The 24,162-nt window shown below is 47.8% G+C and overlaps 1 protein-coding gene across 1 annotated transcript; it reads left to right on the top strand.

Annotated features, from left to right (window-relative positions):
* Positions 1-631: 631 nt before the first annotated feature.
* Positions 632-23,189, top strand: LOC306798742 (TOG array regulator of axonemal microtubules protein 2-like; the record flags this gene model as incomplete). The annotated part of the gene is made up of 15 exons (XM_079298946.1): positions 632-655; positions 1,175-1,414; positions 5,272-5,317; positions 7,685-7,843; positions 9,991-10,123; positions 11,822-11,927; positions 12,649-12,884; positions 14,396-14,548; positions 15,272-15,389; positions 16,345-16,448; positions 17,801-18,005; positions 19,042-19,258; positions 20,342-20,428; positions 22,042-22,492; positions 22,949-23,189. The coding sequence occupies 14 exons, from the start codon at positions 632-634 to the stop codon at positions 22,275-22,277; spliced, it is 2,064 nt and encodes a 687-aa protein (XP_079155072.1). The 3' UTR covers positions 22,278-22,492; positions 22,949-23,189.
* Positions 23,190-24,162: the final 973 nt, after the last annotated feature.

Raw genomic sequence — 24,162 nt, 5'->3', positions numbered from 1 at the left:
GGCCTTTAAAGTGCATTTGAATAAAGTAGATCTCCAGGAAGAGGAAATTTAGTTTTGCAGGTTTTTTGATGAGGAATTAAACATGAATTAGGACTACTTTAAAAAGCAAATGGTCTCTCTGAGATTAAATGGGAGCAGACAACTCCTTCTTTGCCCAAGTGCCATAGTGACCAATGTCTTTAATTGCATTTCAACTCAATTAACTCCTATCTTGATAAGGGTACCATAACCCTTTTTCTTCCTGGCAGAATTGCTTTTGGGTACTCTCAGGAGCTGTTTAAATATTGATGACTGTGGGTGGATTAACAGCATAGACAAATGAAATCTCTTCCACCACAGAATAATAAATGGCTACTAGTTTGCCTAATCAAAAAATAAGAATGGTCTCCTGGCTTTGATCTCTCAGCCAAATCTGCCATGCAAGGAGCCTGCTGGTAAATTTTTGTCTGTGTTTGTTCCAGTTCAGTTCAGCAAATGAGCAGGGAGCATGCTTCAGATATAATGCAAGAAAATACTCATATGTTGGTTAAATTTCAGTCCCCAGTGTAGTATTTTTGTCTGTTTTCTGCTATTTCAGTGCACATTTTAAGTCAAATGCCATTAACAGCCAAAATGCCATTAAAATGTGGAAATGCACAAATACCACAGCACTGAGGTCTGTGTAATTATCTAAGACACCTAATGTTTGAAAGAGCTGAAGCCACAAAAGCATTCTGCCAAAGACACCAGCTCATCACTGCTGTTTCTAGTCCAGCTGTCAAGCAGCACCCATTTCTGGTGGGCTGGAGTTTGGAAGTGTGGTGTAATACTGCCCTTTCCCATGTGCCACTGAGCAAAGGGAAGAGCCAGATTGACTTTTGGCACTTGACATTAAAGGTCACAAAAATGGAGTAATCCTTTTCATTAGAAATCTCTCACCTGCCTCTCTACTGTGCATTTCCAAATCTTCAGGGTGGGTTTCAACAACGTGTAAATGTAAATAAAAGGCAAGTTGACATTTCAGTCATTGTTCCTGGAGAAACAGATTGTGAAATTATTTAGTAAAAGTATAAAATCTCCCACAGTTACAAGGCTCTGTTTGGAGCAATTAGCCCTGAGGGTTGCTGGTTCTGTTTTGGGGAGGATCAGCTGCTGTGGCCATTTCTGGATCTGTGTGTTGCTTTGCTGCTCTTAGCCAGAGAGGCTTCAAGAGGCAAAACTAGAGGTAGATCCTTGTTTGCACGGAGGTTGGTGGTTAAGAAGCTTGTTCCCTGTCCCGGCAGAGCTTGTGGAAGAGGTTTATGCCAGCAGCCCTGACGTTGTCCAGCAGTGCGCCCTGCCCGTGCTCTGGGCCTGCCTGGAGAACAAGGCGCTGCCTGTGCGCAGCGCCAATGTCCGCACGGTGGTCACCAGGCTCGCCTCTGCCCTCTACGAGGTGATGGACACCAGCCTGAGGAAATGTGCTGCCAGCCAGCCCCGACACGTGCAGGAAAACCTCTCCAGCATTTTGGGCTGGTGAAGGCTTCATGTTCTCCAGCAAGCTGAACAATGGCTGAGATGGACACCTCCAGATCTGACATTCTAGCTGTGCCAAATAAGACAAAAGGAAGGTTGTGGATCTGCCCCTGCTCTCTCCACTGCCCTTCCTTGGAATTGCATGGGCTGTCAGAAGCAACTGCAGATGGAGGACAAGAGGATGAGCCAGCAGGGCTCAGCCTCACTCAGAGGTAAGGTGGGAGCTGGGCCGCTCTCTGGCAGGAGGAAGGGTCTTGTGCCAGCCTGGAGAGCCTGTGCACATGGCCAGGCAACAGTTCTGCCCTGCAGGTGGCCCCTGCCATCAGCTGTGCTGCTCCCAGTGCTTTGTACAGCTCTAGGGCTGCTCAGCTGTGGGGCAGGGAGAGGAGCAGGAGGCTGCATGTGCAGCTGAGCCATTGCTGGAAGGCACAGGGCTTTGGGATCCCTGCTGTGCCAGGGCAGCCCAGAGGCCAGGCTGTTCCCCTGGGAGCTCTGTGCCAGTGGCTCAGGGTGTTGCTCTGGCCTGCCTCAAGGGGCTGCTGGCAGGAGCATGTACCCCTGTTCAGCTATTTAGAAGTTTCCATCAACTCTGTAATGAAATAGTGCTCCAGATACTTTAGGTTTGCATTGCAGATTCTGTTCTATTTTTGTCTCCACATTGCAGGCCTGACTAGGTACATATTTTCCAAGTCGGTGCAGCCATCTCCCTGCATGCTTCTTCCATCTAAACCACTGCCTCCCATCCAGAAGAGCTCTCTTGCTTCTGACACAATTAAAACCTCCAGTGTGGAGCAAGGCAATGGGAAAATTACACCAGTGAGGATGATAGTTGAGACAAGCAGGAGTGTGTTTGGAGAGACAAATGTGTAAGGTAAGGAGACCAAGCTAAGCCCACTCTGATAAATTTTCCTATTATGTGTTGTAGGCAGAGTTTTGAGATCATTTCCCTGTGGTGTAGAGCAAAGGAAGCAGCTGAGCACAGGATGAGCTCAGCTGGACACTGTGCTTCAGGCTCTCTTTGCAATGGCTGTGTAGCGCAGACTTCATGTCCTCAGTGTGTGTCAATAACAGGAGAGATCTTTGAAGGATTTCAGGGCTCTGTTGTGCTTCCTCCTCTGTCTTGGAGCTGAGAAAAACCCAACAAGCAGTCAGAACTGCTAAAGTTGTCCACTCCAGCCGAACTATCCTTGTACCTTCAGTAACCTATGGATATGTGTGAACCATATCTGTCTATGGTGGTGTTTTCTGTCAGCTGTGTCTTGTTTGGATGGAAAAGGTGTTTGCTAGAACAGGTAGTCCTGCATATCAGTTCCAGGTTTCTCAGCTTTTGACTTGTACAGCCATGGCTTCTGCACAGCTGTCTCTGATGCTGTTTCTAGAGTTCATCAGCTTGTGGGCAGCTGTGTGCTCTGGCATGGCTTTGTCCAGAGGGAAGGGTTGGGAGGTGGGTGTGTTGAGAGCAGCCCAGAGCCCAGCAACATGATTGCCTTTGCAGCAGCACCAGCACATGCTTGTTATGGTTTTGCATTGGGGTGCAGGAGGAGGCTGATGAACAACATTTTTGGTAGACAAATGTGCAATGAAAGGCTTGTGTTCTTCATTTCAGCCTTGCTGACAAAGGGCCCAATGTATCCTTGACAGAGACTGATCCATTCCCTAGAGTTCAGACAGGTCCTGATTTGGCTCTAGAGCTGTGCCAGAAATGATGGGACACTTAAGGAATGGTGTGCATCTGCCCCAGCTGCCTACACCCCCTTTGATGCCATGGCATGGGAACCCTGGAGAAACTTGGGCAGGCAGAGACCTTGCAGAGAGCAGCAGGGCAGGGAGCTCTGCTGAACTTCCTAAATGCCAGTGAGCCTGAGATGATGGATGTGTCTGTGCTGGAGAGCACCAAGCATCCCAAGAGCTCAGCAGTTCCTGGGCTCAAAGGCTGCAGGGGAACTGTAAGAGGAAGGGCAGTAGCAGAAGAAATGAGGGGCTTGAGAAAGGCATTTTTGGCATCCTGCAGAATGGGTTTGTGGGGACTTGGCTGGAGATCAGCACTGGCTGTTGGGTACCTAAAGAGAGACTGCTGATCTAAACCCATTCCCATACCATCCCTAAGGCCAGTAGGCAGTGGCACCTCAGAACATATTGATGCCCATATGTGGGCTCCTGCTGGGAATGTAGCCACACTTGCAGAGAAGTGAGCACAAGGAGAGAGGTGGCAAATGTGTGACAGGATCTCTCCCTCATCAGTTCCCTTTCCTAGGCCACCATTCTCCATCCTAGGCTAATCTGCTTCATCAGTTTGACTTCTTCCTGTCAGGGAACATCGAATGTCTTGACCCATGAATGGGGGCAAGGCTGATGCTGATCGGAGCACTGTGTTCCTCTCTTTCCAGGCTTCCTTGCTGTATGCCCAGGAAGGGGCTATGAAGAAGGGTCATTGGGACTCCCTCTGATTCCCCCCTATACGCAAGGCAGGCAGTCCTGTTGATGGCAGTGCTGCAGGCTCTCTGCCAGCTCTCTGCAGCTGGATGTCCAAGAGTCCCAGGAGATGAGGTCAGCCAAGCTGTTGCTGCTCCCTGTGCTGCTCTGCTCGCTCTTCTCATCTCGTGAGGTTCTTTTGCACAGTCAGCTCTCCCATGCATTTAGGCAAAGCTCTGTGTATTCACCATTTTGCCAATGCTGATGATCCTGCTCCCATGTCAAACCCCACACCATATGCCCCAAGAGCAGAGGTGGTGGTGGGGAAGAATAGGCAGGGCTTAGAAGCACCTCAAGATGAGTCCTCTGATGGCCTTGGCTGTTGAGTCCCTCTGGAATGTTTGTGGTGTCATTTGGGAACTGTATTGCATGGCTCTGCATCCTGCAGATCTTTGAATCCTGTCATCCTTGGCTGTCACCTTCAGCATCCAAAATAATATGTTTGGGCAAATACTGGCTGCTGGACGTGCCTGCAAATTCCAGTGCAGCATCTCTAAACATCAGGAGTAACTTGTCTGTTTCCTGGCCTCCACTATGAAATGAGGCCCAGATAAATTTTGGGGTATAGATGTATACTCCCATTTTTTTATTTAGTTCTGAGTTAGCATCAAAGAGGGCAAGGTGCTGGAGATAACTTATGACTGTCCCTTATAGAAAGATATTGGCTTGGATAGTGTGAGAAAATGTAGCTGTCAAGCTTATCTGAGTCATTACAATAAAGAAGGACTGCCAGAAGCATCACTGCAATTGAAATGTTTCTGACAGGTTTTTAAATGCAACCTGAACGTCCTTGCCTAGCAGCTAAGTTGGAAAAAGCCTTTTCCTTCTGGAAAGAGCAAGGAGGTGGAATATCCTTCTCAGGACACTGCACTGCTCTGAGCACATGTAGCACGAGACTGGCACCAGTGTAAGGCACGAGCAGGCAGAGTCAAGCTTTGGCAGCAGCACCAAAGCAGCTGCCCTCCACACAGACTCGTGTCTCAGCTTAGCAGCTCTTGCTGCTTCAGAGAGGCTGTAGGAGCCCCTTGGCTCCCAAAGGAGAGACAGCAGAGTTGGGCAGTTATGATGCAAGTTGAAGGAATGACTGCTGTGGTTTCAGATGGAGCTTGGCCAGCTCTGCCTGACTGCAGCAACTGAAAGCTTAGGACAATTCATCAGCTTTGCATCTTCTTGGGTTTATGTGTTGCATTTTCTCCTCCATCAGAGTGACCATGCAATGAAGGATTGACATCCTTTACATTACACCTCTTCCCTCCCTTGTCCTTCTAACTCCTCATATGTTCTTTTGTCCTCCATTTTCTCAAGGCCAGATCCAGCAGCAGAAGCCAAGAGAAGAGCCCTGAACATGCAGGTATGTACAGGGCATGTGTGCCCCAAAATGCTCCTTGGAATCTTGATGCAGAGATGGCATTTTGAAAGCTAGGTTAAAAAGCCATTCTTTTCAAAATTTCTTCACATTTGTTTCAATTCCCTGATGGGCTCAATGGACTGTCCCAGAGTCACTTGGAGTGAGCTCTGTTGATGCTGTGAAAATTCCTCCAATGTGAAGTGTTAGGTGGCAGAGCTGGAGTGGTACCTTGGGGCCCTGGAAATGCAGTGCAGGAAAAGGAAACATTCCTCTCCATCCTGCACATGCCTTTTATCTCCCTGCTCAGTTTTGTAGTGTTACAATTAGGAGTGAAAAAGAAGGCATTTAGCATGAAATGAGAAATATTCCCACTCTCCCTCCTGCCCTTGAAGGGGAAAACATTTCTTTGGGGCAGTTTTATGAGCTTAACCCTTTGATATCTGAAGGAGATTCATGGACATTGCCTCGTTTTGAACTGGGAGAAATAGGCAATACCTCCTCTGACACAAAGTCCTTGTGAAATTTTCCTGTTAAGGAGAAGGAGAGTTCCAAATGGATGTAGTCTATGCAGGGTCTGAGTTTGTCATGCTCTGGACAGCACAAGCCCAAAGCCACCTATGGCAGGTTCACAATGACAAATCTCTTGCCCTGACTCTCTCTGCCTGTGTCAGTTGTTGCAGGCTGAGGCTGGGGCAGGAGATGCTTTTCTGCCTTGTCCCCCTGTCCCTGCCCTGCCTGATCCTGACAAGTAAATTGTGCCAGACAAAATGTGGTCTCTGGTGCATCTGTGTAAGCCAATGGCTTCCAGTTGAAAGCCTCAATCAAAGTCTGTTGCTCTTTGCCATTCTGGGCATGTCATGATAGGAGAGGTGAGACTTGAAGAAATAATTTTGCTGTTGCAGCAAAAGGGATCAGATCCTCTGGTTCCTTTGCTTGTTAGGGTTAGTTCTGTCAAATCCTGGGTAGAGCCCCTTTGGAATGACTCTTAATTGCTGATATACAGTTGAATACTTAATACATTTAGGGAGAAGTATTGCTCACAATGTAAGGTGACATTTTTGCTGGACTAATTTTGTACTAGAAATGAGCTAAATCATTAATCCTTTCCTGATGTTGATTTTGTCCTGACCATTCTACAGGGGAAAATATAGTCCTTCTTTGAGAAAGTTCTTCCACTCCTATTCCTTGGCTGCCAAATGATTTATCCTCTGAGAAGCCATGTACTAGTTCTCTTAGTTCTCACAGCTTAATGGAAAGTATTTCAGAATGACCTGCACTCTACTGTATCCATTAAGAAAATTTTCAATTGTCAGTACTAGCCATGATCAGAAATATTTTCAGGCAGATCATGTTTTTGTTGGGCATGGGTGTCTGTGCAGGAAAGAAGAGGGAATAAACCCATCAAACTGTGAAGCAGAGCAAAAAGTGGAATTTGTGGATGACCACTTCATTCCCTACAAGTACAGGCTTGCAGAATACTGGGGATATCTAATAGGGAGAGCAAAGTTTGTTTTGATCATAGCACGTGGTGCCATTTTTTGTGGGGCTTCAGACTCCCTCCTGGAGAGCAGCTTCCAGGCAAGGTGAGTCCAAAATAATACTTTTCAACCAAGTGCAACATGGAAGAAAGCAAATTCATCACCTCCTGATGGCAACAGCAGGGATCCTTCTCCCCCCGCTCCCTGCCGAGGAGCTGGCGCTGCAGAGCTGTGCTGGAGCCCCGAGGCAGTGCTGCTGCTGTAGCATGAGCCAGCAGCGTTCCGAGGGAATCCCGGCTGGGGGCTCTGGCTGCAGTGCTGGGTGTCGCTGCCCTAGGGGGCAGCAGGGACTGGTGGACAGCACTCAGCCCCAGGGCATCACGCAGGGGTATCTGCACTTTCCTTTGGGACTTCCCCAGCCAGCCTCTGTAAACAGGCAAACAAAAGCAAGCACTCTGGGTTTATCCTTGTTTCTTAGGAAGCTCACCTGCAATTCGTTTTAAGCTTGAAGAGGGTAGATTTAGATTAGATATTAGGGAGAATTTTTGTGTAGTGAAGGTGATGAAATGCTGGAAGTGTATTGCCCAGAGAGCTGTTGTTGCTCCATCCTTGAAGGTGTTCAAGGCCAGTTTACATGAGGCTCTGAGCAACCTGATCCTGATATAAATGTTCCTGTTCCATGGGTTGGACTGAATTTGCGGTTCAAGGGCTTTCCAAACCAAACTCTTCTAGGATTCCTGTGATTCTGGATCCTTGTTAGTGTGCAAGTGTTCTACTTGAAGGTCTTTGGCATACAAAGAGATGTTACCCAGCTCCAGCAGGTTTTCTGGCTCTTTCCATCGTTACCCTGTCCAGCACTCTCCACTTACAAGATCCTCTTTGGTCCCTGCAGGCTTTTGTCCCCCATCTGTCAATGGCACATCTTCCAGCACACAGACCAAACAGCCTGGTAGTGCCTTGGAGAAGGTCTTGAGGAAGCAGGACAAGCTGCCCTTACTGCCCAGTGTGCCCATCACCCATGAGGAAGGCAGTGTCCCATGCAACTCCTCAGGTAAGCCTGCTCCGTGGCAGCTTTTTCCCACACGGGTTTTCCCTTGCACGAGGAGCACAAACTGCCTCCTGCCTCAGCCAGCACAGCTGGGATCTTTAGTCCATAGCCTGTCCTGAGCATGAACAGCAAATCTACTTTGAGTTCCTCCAGCCTGGTAGCACTGCAGCTGTTGGTTCTTTGAGATCCATTGGAAAGTTGAGCTGAATAAAGCAGAGGTAAAGGCCTAAGCTCTGGCTTTCACCCATCCTGATAGTCCAAAGTCCAGTGCTGTGCCAGGAGGCAGCTGTAACTGCAGGGAGGAGCTGTGGGGCAGTGTGCCAGGCTGTGCTCACTGGGCACCTACCAGTACCCACCACGATCAGTTGCCCCTCATCATCTGGGCCCTCTGCCTGTGCTGCTGCCCAGCTCTGCAGCCAGCTTTTCTGCTACCCCAGCAAGGGCTGTCTCTGCATGCCAGTCAGTGCCTTGGTGCCAATCGTGCTGCTGCTCCCAGAAGTGCCCAATGGCTCCTGGCTGCTGCATGCCAGGGCCTGCAGTGCCAAGAGGGAACAAGCAGTGCCTCCTGTGTCACTGCACCCAAATACAGCAGCTGTGTGGAGCAGGTGACAGCCTGGAGGGGCTGCCTGGTGCTCCCAGGCTGTTTGCTGCCTGCAGGAAACTGCACAGCAGACAGTCCCTAGTGGCTCTTGTCTCTCCTTTGTGGGTAGCCTGCCTGTGCTGTGATCCCAAGTAGGGTTAGATTAGTGAAAGGGATCTAGGAATCCTTCTTGGAATGCTCTTTTCTAGTGATGCTCGTTCCATGTTGAGAATTGACCAAGAACTAGCCTGACATGACGTCTACATTCCTATTGAATCCAGATGTGTATGTCTACACACTTCTGCAGGGACATCACTGATGTCAGTCACTGGGGTACATCAGTGACATCCAGATTAGAGCTCTATCTGAATATTTTTGATGTTATGTTTTCCCCATAACATCATTCTCTATGTTTGAGGAACATGCAAGGTACCACAAAACCCCTACCGAGTCTACAGCACTTCACCTAGATTCTGTGCAACATTTATGCTTCACCAATTTAGATAGCTCAGATGTTTTCATCTATACATTAGAAAATGTGCTTTTAAGTGCATGGCATGAAATTTTGATTGACAGTACATTGATGACAAATGGTTTTCATAAGAAATGCATTTTCATCTGATTTTTCTCATCCCTTTTAAATTTTTTACCTAAAAAAAAATTTCAGTTATGGTAAACCCAGGACAACTGATTATCAAGAGAGTGCCTCTGCCAACAATTTGCCTCTGTATTTTGAATAGTTTTTTCTCCTCAATTTGCATTTGGATAGTTTTTTTCATCAACTCTGTTGACTGGAAATTGCATTTTTCCACCAGAGAACCTTAGGCATTGCAGTGTGTGAAAACACATCCATTTGACAGTCAATAAATTTCACCTCAGCATCTTTTGAAATTCAACCGTGTGTACCTCAGAAACAGTGAAGATTGGAAATGCTTGAAGAGCAGAATCCATAAACTACTCCTTCCCAAGAGCAGGGTAAAATGTGTGTGCACTCAGCTGCCTGCTGTCCAGAATATTTGAAGCCCGTGGGAGCAGAGGCGCTGTCAGGGTGAAGGGTCAGCTCATGGCTGTTCCCTGGGAGTTGCTCCATGGGGATTCAGCCGGGCCCAGCAGGGCTGGGCTGTTCAGGCTTGGCTTGGTGCTGTCACGAGGCAGCTGCAGGTCTTTGCTCAGGGATTGCAGAGTGCCTCAGTCCTCAGGGCTGGGGGAAATCAGGGTGCAGGGACAAAGAGGCCCCTGGGGTCCCTGCTGGGGTGGCCATTGCCGCTGCTCGGCCCTGTTCGGCAGCAGCAGGAGCTCTGCGGCCTCAGGAACCTGCCGCTGGCTGTGCTGCCTGTGGCACTGGGGAGCTGGCAATGGCTGCGTGGGCAATTGGCAGCTTCAGCCCGGAGCTGCGCCCGGCTGGGGGGCTGGGAGAAAGCAAGGAGCCCCAGGAGCCCGAGAGCAGGGAGCTGTGTGAGCCAGAGCCATTTGCAGCCCCCGGAGCCCTGGCTGGAGCTGGGGCTGCAGCCGCTCCATGGCGGGGCCTTGCCCGGGGCTGCAGCGCTCAGGGCTGACCCTCTCCTCACAGTGACCTCGCAGACGGGCCCTGGTGCCCAGCGCCGAGAGGAGCTGCTCCGTGGGCACGGGCACAAGGACACAGCCTCTCCTGAGCCACAGCAGTCCTTGCTGCAGGCGCTCGCCTTGCTGGGCAGCCGTGACTGGTAAGAAAGGCCCCGCTCACTCTGTCTCCCCCTCAGCGTTAAGGGAGCTCAGAAGGGAATCTTGCTGCTGCCTCTGAGCCCCGACAGCCCAGAGGGCCACAGGTCACTGGGGAAACCACTCCAGAGCAATGAGAGCACCAAGATTTGAGAGCAGCCGTTCCTTGGCCTTGCTCTGCAGCTGAGCTCAGCACGTCTGTGCCGTTTCCTTGCTTTGCCTGCTGCTCCATGCAGCTGCAAAGGGAATCTTGAGGGAAGAGAGGGAGCTGTGGGACGAGATGATTTGCTGGCTGAAGGCAGAAGCAGGATGGCAGCAGATCTGAGTGTAGAGGTTTGGGTGCCTTGGGGCACTTGCCCAGTGAGATTGAGTAAGATTTCTCTCTGGTCCCACTGCTGACAGCAATGGCAGGTGACAGGGTCTCCCTGTGACCTCCTGCATGTGAGTCCCAGAAGCAGCTCCAGCTCAGAGTCCATTCCTCTTTCTGAGAAGTGGACTGAGTTGTGCTTTCAAGTCCCTCAGCCTGTCATTACTCCTGAAGGGCTCATGGCAGAAGAGAAGGAAAAGAAATCAAATCCTCTAGGAATCTTGCACTTTTAGAATGCAACTTCTTCCTTCTCACTGCTTCCTATGGACCTGAGATGTTTCAGCAACACTCACCATGTACCCCAAAATTAGACACAGACAGAAGGAGGCCTAGAGGTGGTAAGGCTACAAATGTGAGGTGATATTGCTTGTCTTTTTGATGCCTGCATTAGCATCCACAAACTGGTCAATGCTTCATTCCCACAGGGATAAGGACATACACCCTGGGATAAGCATGAAAAATCTTCCACCAGGCATCTCTTTGGATAGTCATCTTTGCTTTGCCCTTTCTCTTCTGCTTCCTTTTCCCCATTTCTCTATGGTGCCCTGTGAGGTGCAGAGAGCTTCTGCAGGTGTGCGGGTCCAATGTCACACTCAGGGGTTCCCGTGGGATCAATCTCCAGCCCTGTGCTGCAGCCCTGATGCCTCACACACCTTCCTGCAGCTCAGGGCCTGCACGGAGCAAGTGCTGACAGACAGAGGTGTATGTGTCTTTTAAATAACATGTTGCTGTTGTGGGGGGGTTTTTAGGTGGGGGGTTTTGGGAAAAGGCAGAGTTTTAAACTGTTCTTGCCCCGGTGTGCAATTTTTGGGATCTCCTGCTGCTTTCTGGGGCAATGTGCAGGTGGAGTGGAGTGGGTGACAGGCAGGCCTTGATTGTAGAGTGGAAACTCTGCTCCAGAGGGCCAGTGCAGACTCTCACTGCTGAACTGCCTGCTGGGGCTGGCAAAGAAGGAAAATGCCCCAGTTAAAGTAGCAGATGGGATTGTGTCTCAGGAATAGGAACAGGGGGGTGACAAGAAACTGCAGCACAGTTTGGTCTCACAGCTTCTAGCAAGCAGTGACATAGGGACTTCATTTGCCAGACATTTTGGAAAGGTTGTCTTGTTAAATGGCCACAAATGAAGACACTGAAACTCCTCTATTTGCCTCTTGGATTTGTGTATGCTTTTGACAGCCACAGCATCCCTGTGGCAACGAGCTCCATGATTTCATTAAGTACTCCTTGAAAAGCAGCTGCCATTGTTTGACTGAGCTGCCAGCCTGGGAATTTCAGAGGGTGCTGCCTAGTTCTTGGGTGAAGAGAATAATCAATCTTTCTGGTGTTTGCCTTTCAGGGAGATGAAGGAGAAGGGACTCATCAGCATCCAACACCTGGCTGGGTCCCACTCAGATGTCCTGCTCTCAAGATGTCATGACATTTGCTTGGCACTAACCAGTGAGGTGAGAACATTGTTCTGGATTGCCCTCTGTACTTCATGCATGGTGTGTAGAGTAGATATGTGCCTGTTCATCTCCATGTGTGCTCAGAAGCTGCCTCCATTTCTATTTTTACACCTTATATTTCTAATGTCTGTCAGCTTCTATAGGATGTGTATGTAGCTGTATTTACTGGTAGGTCGCTGTCTGACACTCATTTTTCAGTGAACTCCCATATTAATGAAACGGGCAAATACAGAAACAGATACACTAATTATGTTATTTGCCAGAGTCCTAATCTCTGCCCAAGCTGAAATTCAACACTGCAAATTAGTCTGTAGACCTGAGCCAGAGATTTCTGTTTCCTTGCTGACTGCTCCAACTGCTGGTGTTGGTGTTTTGAACAGGAGCCCATGACTCCTTTATCCTTAAGACTTGTGTCTTTATGGCTTGAAATTGCTTATATTTAGTTCTTTGTTTTTTCAATTAAAACAACCTAGAATCAAAGCAGTTTGCATTGTAGAAGGGTTAAGTAGATCACTTCAGTGAAATGGGCTTTTTTAGGCCCACAGAAATTGGTGCCAGAGTAAGTGCCTTTCTGTGCTTGTGCTCTTCTGATCTTATTGTACTTTAGTGTTCCTCTGCACGCAATGGGACACAGTGTTGTCATTTCCTGGGAATTTTGCCTAAGGCAACTAGTTTTCCTTTGAAAGTGATACTTATGTTTCCCTGATGACTTCCCCAGGTGACCAGCCCCCGCAGAAAGGTGTCCTACTCGGCCATTGTCACTCTGGGAGAGCTTTTTGCCACCTTGAAGAAGGACATGGACCCTGAGGTGGACGAGGTGGCTCGGGTCCTTCTCCGGATGGTGTGGAACTCCCCAGAGTTTGTTCAGAAAGCAGCCAGCCAGACCCTGGGGCTCATGGTGGAGAATGTGACTCCTGCACGAGCAATGACTGCTCTCCTGGACAGTGGAGTCCAGTAGGTTCTTCTTCTTCCAGTGATATTCTTCACCTTCTAGTGTGCAGGTGGGGGAAGGGATGAGAGGAAGAATGGGAATGGTGGGAGGGAATCGTGCTGTGTCCTGCATCTTCTGTCAACTCAGTGACTGGATTCTCCAGTCCACCTCATTTCTTTCCTCTTGTCCCCTATTTCTGCCCTCCTGTCGCCCATGAGTTCTCAGAATCACAGAACTGTAGAATATGGGAAGTTGGAAGGGGCCTGTCAGGATCATCGAGTCCAGCTCCTGGCCTTGCACAGAACACCCCAAGGGTCACACCATGTGCCTGAGAGTGTTGTCCAAATGCTTCTTAACCTTTGCCAGGCTTGGTGCTGTGACCACTGCCCTGGGGAGTCTGTTCAGTGCCCAAACACCCTCTGGATGAAAAACCTTCTCCAGATACCCAAACTAAACCTGCTCTGACTCAGCTTCCTGCAGCTGCCTGGAGTTCTCCCCGTCTGTCAGAGTAGCCTAGACCTGGTGAATAGTGGGGAAATGAAAGTGCCTGCAAGGACTAAGGATAGAGCCTTGTGCTTTTGTGTGAAGAGGGCCAATTGCTATTGCAGCTGTGAGCGCTCTTTGATATTTCACTGCACTAACTACAGAGACCCCTGGGAAAAAACATGAATCCTCATTATGCCATTAACATGAGAATTTAGGAGGGTACTTTCTGCACCATGGAAAACATAGGGGAGAATATGCTGGGTGTGGCACAGCCTGCACAGGTGGTGGAGCTCCTGCCAAAAGGAGTCTTGTATGACTGTCCTGGCCATAGAGCTCTACTTTCTATTCAAACTGATGTTTCATGTTAGCCTTGAGATGATGAATCACTTCATAGGCACCTTCACAGGCCAACTGCCATGGGACAGCTGAAGGAAATGCTGCCTTAAGTGTTGGTGCTGGGCCTCATAGTTCCCAAGAGACACTTTCTAGGATAACCTGGCTAAACTGACTGCCACCCTTTCCTCAGCTGTGGAATAACACATTCAGATGTATCCCTTGCCAAGCCTCACAGAAGACACAGGCTGCATTGCTGCATATTCTACAACTTCACGGCCCACTGTGTGTTTTCCCTGCATTAGTTTTTTTCTTAAAGTCTGCAGATTTGGGAATAAATGGCTGGAAAGAGCCTCAGCCCTGCTGCAGCTCTGTGTAGAGAGTGCCCTCTGATGGATCAGCACGAATTGTCTTTAATTTCTTAAGAATGCGTGTGTAATCTATTTCTTTAATCTTTCTGAGAGGGAATTGTGGGACAGAAATTGAGTATCAGATCGTGCAGGGAGACTGAATTCCTCCCTCTTCCTTGCAGCCAGTCCTTCTGTGCAATGCTAACTTTGGGTTTATCTGAGGACAGAAGCTTCTAGAGGTGTCTCAAGTTGCAGGAGAGCCCAGGCCTCCTTCCCCCAGCAGTGACAGGGAGCAGGCTGTGGCCAAGGCCTGTGCTGCTGTGGCTCCTTGTCCCTGTGCCCCAGTGTTTGCTCTCCCTTCCCAGGAGCCGCCACGTGCAGGTGCGGAAGTGTGCGGCCGAGCTGCTCCTGTCCTTGCTGCAGAAAATTGGAGTCACGGAGCTCGCAGGCACAGCCAGGGCTGGGAGGCTGGCGCACGCGGCAGGGACGCTGGCTCAGGACTCTCACAAGGACACAAGGTAACCATCTTCAGTTCACCTCCTGGGACAGGAAAACTGTTTCTTCTCATTAATTTCAGACTTCCCTAGAAATATTTCAGCGCTCTTTAGCCAATGTATTCAGTCTTTCTAAACCTCTTCTGCAGATTTCTCAAATGCTGTTATCTGTATCTGAATGACCTCCAAATTTCTTCTTGAAGAAAACTGTGGTTTCATAGTGCCAACATCAACCCAAATCACCAAAATCCCCTTACTTTAAAATTCAATTCCCGTGAACAAATTCCCATTAACAGCTGCCAAGAACACATCAGCAACTAGTGTCCTGTGCATACATATTGTATAGAGTAATCAAAAGGAAGCATGAGATGCTTTGTCCTGACTTCCCACCTAGTCAATGGAAGGCAAAATTATTGTGCAATGGCAGCAAGGCACTGCTAGTAGGACCTGAAAGCAAAGCAGATGTGTTTCACTTGTTCCCTGGGATCCTTTAATCCCACAGAAGCACACCCAGAGTTTCAGAGTGAAATGGTATTTTTCTGTTGCCCCACGTTCTCCTCTTGCCTTTTTCGTATTTCAACTGGCAGCACTGTACAGTGACAGGTAGGGGCAAATCTCTCTCTTTGCTCAGTAGGCAATGCCTTCTCACCAAAGGATAGCACCTGATGGCTTTAGGCATCAGCTTATTCTGTTAGCAGTCTTCTTTTGGTTGTTCACTCTCTTTTTCTTCCTTCCTTCCTTCCTTAGGCATTACGGACAGGAGATGGTGAAGATCCTGATGAATCATCAAAAATGTAAAATGCTTTTGGAGCAATCTCTTTCCACCTATGACCTGGAAGATATTCTGACAAGAATTAAGAAGAAAGTAAGTGCTTGGCAGGAGAAATATCTCCTTTGTGCAAGCATTGCCATGCGAATTGAAGATCAAACATACTTAAGCTGCCTTTATCTCATTGCTCTTCTGCTGAATCCTTTTGCTCCTGGGATTGAACTGTTAATCCCCAGCCTGTTTATCTGCAGACCACAAAGTAACTGATATTATTAGGGGAAAAGTGAGGTTTGAATATTTTGACTATTGGTCACAATCAGGAAAGGGGAAGAGGAGAAAATGGGTTTACATTCAGGCGTAACCCTCCACTGTGCTCCCCCTGCTCTGCCCCCAGTAAAGCAATTAAGTGAGAATGGTGCTTCTGAAGATAACAGAGTCTGTGCAAAAGACACTAGAAATAGTAGTGCCAAGACAATTTCCAAAAATACATAAGATGTCCAAGTCAATCCTAATTACAGCAATTACTGCCTGTCTTCTGGGAATACTGCCCTGCTGTCAAGCCATGTGCAGATGGAAGAAATTGGGTGAATTCAGCAGCATCAAGTGGAAAATCATTGAATTGTTTGGAGGGAATTTTTTTCTTTTTCTCTGCATTATAGAAGGGAGTGTGTCTTTATGCAGGAACAGGGAGAGTGAGTGTTGAATCAAATCATCTTCCAACAAAATAGCCCATCCCCTAAGAGTCCAAATTGTTCTGTAACTTTCTTTAAGAACACTCATTGTCTACCTGTTTGCATTATTCCCATTTAAGATCGACTCATGAATTTGGGATTTTACACTGCTGCTCATTATGGCAGCACCCATAACCTGCCTTGGGCTATTGCAAACCAAGAGTTGGCATCACTGAATCTCTGGACTGTTTCCTTCTGTCACTTAGGAAATGTTTCCCTAAGCCTTGGTAGCAGTGATCCTGGTTTGAACTTGTGCTTTAAACAGGGAATTTCCTATCCGATATTCCAAAGATTCACAGGGTTTCTCTATGTCTTTGTAGGGGATGGAAGAGCAGAAGGCTGAACTCCCATCTGTCAAGGGCCCTGTGAAGAAGAGGAGCAATGTCTCAAAGAAGCCCCAGGCCACATTGCCTTCTAGTCAACGGTACTGAGCACTTTTGTTGGATGTGACAAAGCACATGACAGGCTGGACATGTCTCTTCCTCAGGAAAATCCTTCTGGCACTGATAACCTGTGCCAGAGATTGTTTCCTTTCCCTGCAAATGCTCTATGACAAAAAATGTCTTTTTCTGCATTACACTGAACAAACTTCTTTGGAGGGTTTTCCACAGAAATTGGGCAACAAAAATACACCCATTTGTTGCAGCTCAGACAATCCAGTGCAGTGGCAAGGGCAGTGTTGTGCAGGCTAGGAGAGGGCCATGTCTTTGATGCCTGACTTGGGACAAGTCAATTCTACAAGGGTATTTTCATCACAGTGGAGTGTTTCTCAAATGGGTGTTTTGATGAGAAGTCCCAGTCTAGAAACAAGATGCCATTCTCCAAACAAGCAGTTCCCATGCAAGTGGTTTGGCCTGTCTGAATCAGGATTTCTTACCCTCAAACACCAGCAAGGTTGAGTAGTATATGGCAAGGCAATCCCTAAGGAATTGTAGAGCTCAGTATGGTGAAAGGTGTCTCAATGGAGACTTTTTCTCTTGCTATTCCTGTCCTTCATATAGTTTGCTTGATGCACAGCATGTTTGGTTGATTTCCCCTTGTGCTGCAATCTGCATTTCAGACAGGGATTTGGTCCTTGCTGTCTCTCCATGCCAGTGGCAGAGCTACTTGTACCTGTTCTCCTCTGATAACAGAGGGGATTTATTTAGCTCTGTCATGCTCAGCGGTGGCAGGAAAGTGACCACGTGCCTCAGTGGACTATGGAAGAGACAGGTTGATCCAGGAGAATTGCTCCCAGTGGGTTTGTTAAGCTGTGCATCTAGTCTCTAGGGAAGCAATAATGTGAGCATAGTGCTGGGATGTCCGGCTTCCGTTTTATCTCTGTTACTGATTTTCTGCATCTTTTGGATATGCCCCTGTTCATCTGCTCAGATTCATCTGAGCCCCTGTTCCAGCTTGTCATGCCTGGTGTGGAGACACTTCTCCAGAGTGATGACTTTCCTTATTAGAAGACACACACCTCCCATATGAGGAGGCATTTGAACTTGGCAGTAGTGTCTCTCTTTCTCCACAAAGCCGTGTGACCTGTGTGCCTGGGAAGGCATCTGGAGATAGATCAGATGCATCTCATCCTTGGTTTTCCTGAGGGAGCACTGGCGAGAATGTTCCTTGGAGATTGTCTCTCTTAATGACTGTCATCAGGTCCATGATGTTTTTCAGAGCCTCATGATTTTCTAGCTTGAAATCACATCATTAGAAAAACTCCCGTATATATTTTGCTCACAATTATCTGAAGGTATTGTCATCAACAATTCATACTTTGGTTTTATTTTCCAGGGTGAAGTCAACCTCTGATGGACGCCTCCTACAGTGTCCAAAAGCCCAGGTCATGTTAGATCCAGCTATGGCTGAAACAGAGCAGCTCCAGAAGCTTTCCAGTCTCCTGGGAGCCAAGGGGTTTGAGGCACGGATGAAAGGAGTGGAACTCCTCCTGGAAATGTGCAAAAACAACCCCCAGCTCATTGCCACAAACATTGTCCAAGTATGTAGGGTGTCTTCATTGCTCCCTTCCTTTAGCTCCTCTCCCAAGCCTGCAGCAGTACAGTTATTTCAGTGTGTCTTGGCACTACATCCTGGCTCTTTGGGACAGGCTGGTTCCTCTTACCCAGACCAATTTAATTCAGGTTCAGGATAAATGGATCTGTTCTTTCAGTCCAGCTGTATTTGTCTGGCAGGTGCCCATTGGTGCTGTTCATCAGATGATGACAGAATTTTCCACTGGTGTAACTTCTGCTGTCTCCTACTCCTGCTTGGGTCAAGGGAAGGGAATCCAGCCACTGAAAGCATGGCAATAATTCTCTAGACAAAAATGGGTTTGGATGGGGAAGAGAAGGATCAGGCCGGTTTGGTTTAAACCAAATATTTCGGATGGAGGAAAATTACTAGGGACAGAACTCTTCCTTCTCCTCCCCGTAGCTGCTTTTTCCATTTTTCCCAGAAAATGGTGCCTGATAATGTTGCTGTCAAGGGACTGGATCTGCTCTAATGGGAATTGTAAAGCACATTAAATTTCACAAGTCTACCTGTTAGTTAGACAAATAATCTGGATCCTGGAAGAGTTGATCACAGCCATGCACTTCTCCAGACACAGATTCTGAGACAGAAAGAAGAAACTTTGGATCTCCTCCAGCCATAGTTTCGGCAAAATCATTATTGCCCTGAGTACTTGAGGCAATTGTATAGAAAAGCAGGCATTGTAAATATCTGCTTCCATACATCTAAAGCAAAGATACCATTTTGCATTAATGCATGGGATTAATTTAATGATGTAAAGGTGAAGAGAAACACCGTAGGAACTATTCCTACCCCACGCAAACCTCTTAGAAAGAGATGAAAATCTTTACACCAGCATGAGGTGGCACAACCATTCCAGTGAGTGGCCCACGGGGAAGCAGTGAAGTTGTGCAAGCAAGTGCTGACCTGACAGAAAGGATCACTTTCATCTTGTACATTGTTGAGTGCTCATTTCAAACAAGGACATTTCAATCTAGCTTTCATGTTGTTTGTTCTCTGCACAGATTTTTGATTCTTTTGTCCTGAGAATTGCTGACGGCCACAAAAAAGTGAAGCAGAAGGCGCTGAGTGTGCTGGCAGAAATCACAGCCATCCTGAAAGATGCCATGAACCCCGTGGTTATCCTTTTGGTGGAAGGAATCACAAAGAGCCTGAACTCAAAGGACCCCAGGGTTCATGCAGCAGCTGTGAGCGCTCTGGAAGAATCCATGGCTCACTTAGGTAAGGCTGAGCCCTGACATGGACTCTCCTCAGCTGTGTCTCTGCCTCTCTGACACAAGAGAACACTGAGTGCCTTGAGAGCTCCTGTTGCCTGTGGAATGCTCCAGCTGACATCCACCAGAAGCTGTGGAGGTGCAGTCCTTACACATCAGTCCCCCAACAGGCTTGACTGTGCAGCAGCATTTCCCAAAAGTGCCAGGAGCTCTTGGTTCTGTGCTGCTTGTCTGCAGAGGAAGTCCAGTACTGCAGCTTTGCTGTAATTCAGAGGCAAAGGGGCTTTTGGAGTTTGCTTGGGCCCCATTTTACTTTCCAAATGAATAGCTTTGCTGTTGGCATGAAGGGACACTGGCCCATCAGAGCTTCTGCAGAGCAGCCTCCTGGAAGGCTCCACATTATAGGCACTAGCTGCCTATTTTCTACCTCTCTTCTTAGTCTTTTTTTTTTTTTTCAAAGGGAACTTATGATTCACCAAGTTCATTTCTTTGAAACAATCAGATAGAAATCCAGCTGTCAGTGATGCCCTGTTCCACATGTTGTGTTGCATGGGGCAGGATGGCTGTAGCCAATACCTACACAGGCAAGGGCTGCTCTAAATTCCTTTGCTGCAGAGACTTATGTCGGCTCTGAAAATGCTGCCCTGGGGAAACATGCCTGAAAAATGGAGTGTTGAAGAGGCAGCTCTTCAAGGGGAGTTTCAACTTTCTGCACCTCAGCTGCTCTGTGAATTCATGAGCTGCCTGAGTCAGTGCCTTTCTGTATCCCAAGTCTGGGCTTCTTCCTGTTTGCTCTGGAATGCAAAACCCTTTTACTGCTGACGTGTGGTTGGACTCTTGAGGTCCCTGATCTAAAATGTTTAACATAGCTCCTGGTACAGCAGACAACTTTGCATTTACAAATGGGAAAGGAGAGCTTTTCTTTGGCAATTTTACATCCTCCCAAGTAGGTTGCCAGGAAAGAAGAAAGGGATGCAAAAATCAACAGAAATTTACTTGATTTCATAATAGGGGTTGCCCCTGCCCTTTCCCTCCCCACTCTCCTGTCTCCTATGACCTCAGAAGAGTGAGCAGTGCGTTTCTCTTGCAGATAAAGTATCACTGATGAAAGAGTTCAGCTACCAGTGGAATCAACTGGGTGGCCAAGCTCTGCTGGATGTCACAGAGCGTATCACAGGTATGGGCTCCCCTTCTAAGCCAAGAGCTCTTCCCAGGGAGTATTCACAGGCAATTCCTGTCAATAGACAGTAGAGCAGCTGCTCCAAATTGGGGTGCTGAGCTTGTCCCTCCTGCCCCATCCCCATGGCAGGTGTGTTTGGAAGGTTTCTCTGGCTGCTGCAGAGTTTTGCAGCACCTGAGATGGGGGCAGCACTTGGCCTGGGGCTGAGCTCTCACTGGGGCATCTCAGAACCCACCTGCAGGAAAGGCAGGGGCTAAAAATACCCAGCTGGCTCCTCTCCTGAAAGCTCAGGGATATCTGTGATCCTTTAGGGAAAATGGTGGCACGTGCTGTTGCAAGAGATCCGTTTGCTTTGTCCTCACAGAATTCTTGTTTTGATCTTGGAAAGATTTGAGGCTGAACCCTGCAGTGCCTGGGGGTCAGAGCTTGGGTCAAAACTCAGCACCCAGATCAGAGGCACGGATTTGGTGCAAGGCAGCCTTTGGTAGCAGAGGGGCAGAAGCAGAGTGCTGAGGCTCCCTGCCTCTGCTGTCACAGTGGCATTGCACTGAGCATTTCAGGGTGTGCAAACAGTGTCTTCCTGTGACAGCCCTGTCCAAAAAGCTACAAATGCAGCTGATAATTGATCCCTCAGAGGAGCTGGCTATGTCAGCACCAGCCAATGAATGGAAAAATTATCATCTCAACATAGACCAGAAAACATGATTTATAGCCTTGCTTTAATTGGGGCTAAACCCACTGCTAAGTGTGCCAGCATCTTTATATGCAAGGTTTAATACACCTTGTGTCTTCATCAGACATCTCAAAAGGGCATATTCAGTAATTGAGAATGTCAAAGGCCTTTAAAGTGCATTTGAATAAAGTAGATCTCCAGGAAGAAGGAATTCAGTTTTGCAGGTTTTTTGATGAGGAATTAAACATGAATTAGGACTACTTTAAAAAGGGCAAATGGTCTCTCTGAGATTTAGTGGGAGCAGACAGCTCCTTCTATGCTCAAGTGCCATAGTGACCAATGTCTTTAATTGCATTTCAACTCCAATTAACTGCCATCTTGATAAGGGTACCATAACCCTTTTTCTTCCTGGCACAATTGCTTTTGGGTACTCTCAGGAGCTGTTCAAATATTGATGACTGTGGGTGGATTAACAGCATAGACAAAATGAAATCTCTTCCACCACAGAATAATAAATGGCTACTAGTTTGCCTAATCAAAAAATAAGGATGGTCTCCCAACCAATCATCCTTTGCATTAGAAATCTCTCAATTGCCTCTCTACTGTGCATTTCCAAATCTTCAGGGTGGATTTCAACAACGTGTAAATGTAAACAAAAGGCAAGTTGACGTTTCAGTCATTTTTCCTGGAGAAACAGATTGTGAAATTATTTAGTAAAAGTATAAAATCTCCCACAGTTACAAGGCTCTGTTTGGAGCAATTAGCCCTGAGGGGTTGCTGGTTCTGTTTTGGGGAGGATCAGCTGCTGTGGCCATTTCTGGATCTGTGTGTTGCTTTGCTGCTCTTAGCCAGAGAGGCTTCAAGAGGCAAAACTAGAGGTAGATCCTTGTTTGCACGGAGGTTGGTGGTTAAGAAGCTTGTGTCCCTGTCCCGGCAGAGCTTGTGGAAGAGGTTTATGCCAGCAGCCCTGACGTTGTCCAGCAGTGCGCCCTGCCCGTGCTCTGGGCCTGCCTGGAGAACAAGGCGCTGCCTGTGCGCAGCGCCAATGTCCGCACGGTGGTCACCAGGCTCGCCTCTGCCCTCTACGAGGTGATGGACACCAGCCTGAGGAAATGTGCTGCCAGCCAGCCCCGACACGTGCAGGAAAACCTCTCCAGCATTTTGGGCTGGTGAAGGCTTCATGTTCTCCAGCAACCTGAACAACAGCTGAAATGGACACCTCCAGATCGAACATTCTAGCTGTGCCAAATAAAACAAAATACTGAGGAAAGTTCGGGATCTGCCCCTGCTCTCTCCACTGCCCTTCCTTGGAATGGCATGGGGGGGCCTGAAGCAACTGCAGATGGAGGACAAGTAGAAGAGCCAGCAGGGCTCAGCCTCACACACAGGTAAGGTGGGAGCTGGGCTCCTCTCTGGCAGGAAGAAGGGTCTTGTGCCAGCCTGGAGAGCCTGTGCACATGGCCAGGGAACAGTTCTGCCCTGCAGGTGGCTCCTGCCATCAGCTGTGCTGCTCCCAGTGCCCCGTGCAGCTGTAGGGCTGCTCAGCTGTGGGGCAGGGAGAGGAGCAGGAGGCTGCATGTGCAGCTGAGCCATTGCTGGAAGGCACAGGGCTTTGGGCTCCCTGCTGTGCCAGGGCAGCCCAGAGGCCAGGCTGTTCCCCTGGGAGCTCTGTGCCAGTGGCTCAGGGTGTGGCCCTGGCCTGCCTCAAGGGGCTGCTGGCAGGAGCATGTACCCCTGTGCAGGCATTTAGAAGTTTCCAGGAAATGTGTCCATTGGAATACGGAGCTTTATATGCTTTAGGTTTACATTGCAGCCTCTTTTACTCTTCTGTTTCCATTTTGCAGACCTGACTGCCTCCACTCTTGCCAAGATGTTTTCTCTGGACATTCCCATGTGCATTTAGCCACAAACTCCTTTCATCTGGTCCAGAAGAGCTCTTTCCTCCACACTCAGGAAGAAGCTGCAGCCTGCCCAGAGAGTGACTGAAGAACAGCATTTATGTGTTAGGCTTCATAGTTACAGATGTACATATGTTCTGATAGTTAGCTGTAGGTTTCAATAAATGTATCTTGATTGTATCTTTAATATTTTGATTATATATTTGGAGTTGTATATATTTTATTCTGATGATATGTTTTGATTTTTATATTTTAAATAAACTAATTTTTTAAACCAAGCAGAGGATGTGAGTTCAGGACCTACTTGTTTGGAGGTTATCAGAGAGCAGCTCACTCGGTGTGCCAGTGTTTCACCATATTCTTTCTTCCTTGGCCTCTCCTCTTCCTCTTTTGCCTTGTTATCTTTGTGTCATTTCTGCTGCTGTTTATAACTTGGTAACAGGGCCCCCCATTGACATGTTTGAGGGACAATGGACCCAACACATCCTGTACAGTCTAAAATTTTCTACTTGGATGTTTTCTGTGCTCACAAAAGGCCTGAGCAGAGAAACAAAGAGAATTGTGCCCAAATCCCACAGCTTTGCTCCTTTGCAGTCTCACCCAGATCTGCCTCAGAGGCGTCTTCAATCACAACTTTGTAAGTTAGAAGAGGTCATGGGGAAAGATGCACTGCTTTGGAGAAGTCACGTGTATGTACATTTATCCAGGACAGCAGTCCAACAGTGTAGTTTGCAACTTGTCTGCAGAAGGATGAGTGGACTGTGAGGTCAATAACATTTGTCAGTGGTTCCTCAAATCTATATCCCGGCCTGGGATCCATTCAGTCCAGGGGAATGGGTTCATTTGTTACCACGGATCAGTGCTTGCCTGTGAAGTGAATTCCTGAATAACCAGAAAAAACAATTCTGGATTCAACTGCAGCTCTTGGTGGGCTGCATGATCATTGACAGTGCTGCCTTTCCAGAAATTGTTTTGCAGTTTCCTTTCATCATCATTTCAAGCTTTTAAACTACGTATTTCAATTTCCATTGCCTTTGGGAAAAACACTCTTTGGCCCAGTGAAAACTGTAGCTTTTTGACAGCAAAGTCCACCTGGTTACCAGCTTCTGATATAACAGAAGAAAATGTATGTCAATGTGTTAGGTTTTCTGAATGAAAAA

Source organism: Erithacus rubecula (genome assembly GCF_903797595.1).
Source record: "Erithacus rubecula genome assembly, chromosome: 2".
NCBI lineage: Eukaryota > Metazoa > Chordata > Aves > Passeriformes > Muscicapidae > Erithacus > Erithacus rubecula.
Note: the sequence above shows the minus strand (reverse complement) of the source record. Positions and strands in the feature narration are given on the sequence as shown.